Source organism: Protobothrops mucrosquamatus, unplaced genomic scaffold (genome assembly GCF_001527695.2).
Source record: "Protobothrops mucrosquamatus isolate PMUCROS unplaced genomic scaffold, P.Mucros_1.0 scaffold5673, whole genome shotgun sequence".
NCBI classification, from domain to species: domain Eukaryota; kingdom Metazoa; phylum Chordata; class Lepidosauria; order Squamata; family Viperidae; genus Protobothrops; species Protobothrops mucrosquamatus.
In genome coordinates, this window is record NW_015391525.1 from 9,379 (window position 1) to 12,262 (window position 2,884).

Below are 2,884 nucleotides of genomic sequence, written 5' to 3' on the forward strand. Positions count from 1 at the left end.
GGCGGCTTACAGCCAGTTTAAAACAATGATATAATACAATACAAAATTTAAAAAGATTAAAAATAACTATTTAAATTTGGCCGCTTCTACTAAAAATTTAATTTAAAACCCCTTTAAAATACCCCTAGGCCAGTCCTGCCTGCTGAAATAACCAGGTCTTAAGGGCGCGGCGGAAGGAGGGGAGATCCGGGATCACCCAAACTCTCAGAGAATTAACAACCGACCTTGACTGCTAACACAGCAAAGTAATGATTCTCAACCTTGGCAACTTTTAAGATCTGTGGACTTCAGTTCCCAGAATTCCTTAGCCAGTAGGGTGAAACCACTGATTGAAGGAGAGGGAGCCCCTCCAGGGGGAGGAAAATAACTTTTTTCAGCATGGAGTTGATTCGAGGGAGGACACATCTGAGCTCAAACCCTTATGTCTGTTTTTGCTATTTTCCAAGGGAAGGCAGTCAGTCTGGCGAGATTCTTGTAAAGAGGTGTTTGACAATAAAAGAATGCTTTGGCCTATTCATGAAGTTGTTTTGGTTACTTCATGCTGGTTGGAGAATTCTGGGAATTGAAGTCCACTGATCTTAAAGTTGTCAAGGTTGAAAAACACTGTTGCAAAGTATTGTTTCAAATTTTCAGAAAATAATTAGAAACAATAGCCCAGAGTTTTATTTGATAATGCACATGTGAGACCATACATAACTGGGCTGAACTGAGACAATAGTATGACAAAACGACATAAAAGAGGAAAACTCTCTTTTTTTCTGGAAATAAGAACAGTAAGTTTTTAATCCCTGTAAGTTTCCACTTGCTTCCTGACACAACTGTCAGATTCTGGGACGCTTGCCTTTTTCAAATAAAGATTGAATCTGATTCGCTGATGTATCACTGATGTCATAAACTATTCCGTAACGGTTGACATTCATGCTAAAGACTGGATAGGCAGAAACTGATATTAAGGAGGTAGAAATAAAAAACATGATCTCCTCAACCTCAACTCAACTAAGTTCCCCCATGGACAGTTCCATCTCAGAGTCAACCTCAGCTTCCAAGGTACAGAAAAATGGTGGAAATAAAGCCAGTAGCTCGAAAGAACTTTGCATATACTCAATTATTTAAACGTCGGCTTTCTTAAGCTGATATACAGAAACCCAGACCTAGAGCAAAACCATTCCTAAGGTAGTTTATAACAGTACAATTATGCTGAGAAACGGACAGGTAGCATTGGAAGCATTGGTGCATATTACCAGATTAGGATGTGCCTCTCCTATCACCTCCTCCAAGCATTAACAAGTTTTTTTTCAATAAGCTGATAGCATAAAGCAAGAATTAAATTTGGACTCGCATCTGTATGGAAAGCCAACAAAATTACAGTTAGGTAAGGAATGGTTGAAAAGTATTAATAGCTACCGAAATTCTTACTCTGTTGATCGAGCTTTCCTGTAGGCTGCTATTTTAGATTGAATCAGTTCTGAAGATCTATTTGTACTCAGAGAGATACTTCCCTCTGAAGCACTGGTCATGTTCATAAATTCTTGTTATTTCTCTGTTGAAGTAGAGCCAATAAAAAGCAGATAGCTGCTTGGCTTACTGCTTTTCTTGAGCTTCTTGTGCATCACTTTTGTGTATCGTCTAATTATTACAAAACAAAAAGAAATCATGACATACATTAATGTGATTTTAGCTGCTGTCACTGTGGTTTAGCCAATAGGAAATATCTACATATAAATTTAATAGGCAAGGAAATTGATCCAGATGAGTGCTTGCTGAATTTCCAATAGATTTTTGTAAAAACTTCAATATTTAAAATTATGCTGGCAATTACCAGGTTCTCTCAGCTTGTAAGACAAAATACTGCAAAAATATATTTGCCAGGATCCAAAGGTACAGATAAGCATATTATAATAAAACTATGAAGCCATTACAAAAGAATTCCAACAACTGCTATATAGCAAATGCGAGCTCTATTTACACTATGATCAATGTTCAGTTCTTGTGGTTCTTTTAATAAAGGGCTAAAGTGATGTTTTCAATATAAGTTGCAAATTCCCTCCGTACTTTGCTTTGATCTAGTACTAGTTTACTGTCTAGTAATAGGTGGCTTAGTTTTGAGAATGAGATGGTTCACAGAAAGTTCCTACTCTGCAAAAGCAGAGAATTCTTGACAAACAGACAAATATTTCTTCACAACTATCAGAGAAGACCACAAAAACAGGGGTCTCTTGACACAACAATAGAAGGAAGGAAGGAAGGAAGGAAGGAAGGAAGGAAGGAAGGAATAGCAATCTGTCTTCAGACTCTACCAATATCCTGTGTAACAACGATCCTACTGTAGTTTGGCAAACTGTGAGGAATGAAAATTGCCAAGGAGCTGGAATACAGAAATTGGTAGAACTTGCTGGCAATGAAGAAATAGTTCAACTCAAAGCATGGTGGATCTCCAAAACTGTATCCTGCAAAATAGATTACATTGAGTTGTAGTCGACATAGAAATAAGTAGGCTGATCTCAATTTTGATGAAAACATCAACTTGAGGACTCTCAACTTTTAGCTTTTCTCCATGAGGCCATGGTTTGATGGCCAACCTCAGATGATCACACAAATAGCTAGAAACAGACTTGCTTGAGGGACATTGCAGAGCTGCAGTCCAGATTGGGAAATGAAGGCCTACTCCAGAAGGCAAACCTTTTATTTGCCAAGAAAACTCCATAGATATCTATGAAGTCACTTGGAGTCAACCTCAACTGAAAGGAAATTTCTTTTCTTTTTTTCTCCAGAATTTAGTGGGCTATTTGTGGGGGCGTGATCAAAAACTATGCAAAAGGAGAAGGTGCTAATATACGGAAGTCATTGAGTTTAGATCAGGGGTCTTCAAACTTGACCCTTTTAT

General features: G+C 37.8%; 1 protein-coding gene across 1 annotated transcript in view; it reads right to left on the minus strand.

Moving 5' to 3' along the window:
* LRRIQ4 (leucine rich repeats and IQ motif containing 4) overlaps positions 1 to 2,627 on the minus strand; it is a gene marked incomplete at its 3' end in the record, with an annotated part of 11,749 nt that extends 9,122 nt beyond the window's left edge. The window contains exon 1 of the mRNA XM_015829226.1: positions 2,613 to 2,627. Within this exon, the coding sequence (XP_015684712.1) occupies positions 2,613 to 2,627 (15 nt within the window). The remainder of the gene's footprint in view (positions 1 to 2,612) is intronic.
* Positions 2,628 to 2,884: the final 257 nt, after the last annotated feature.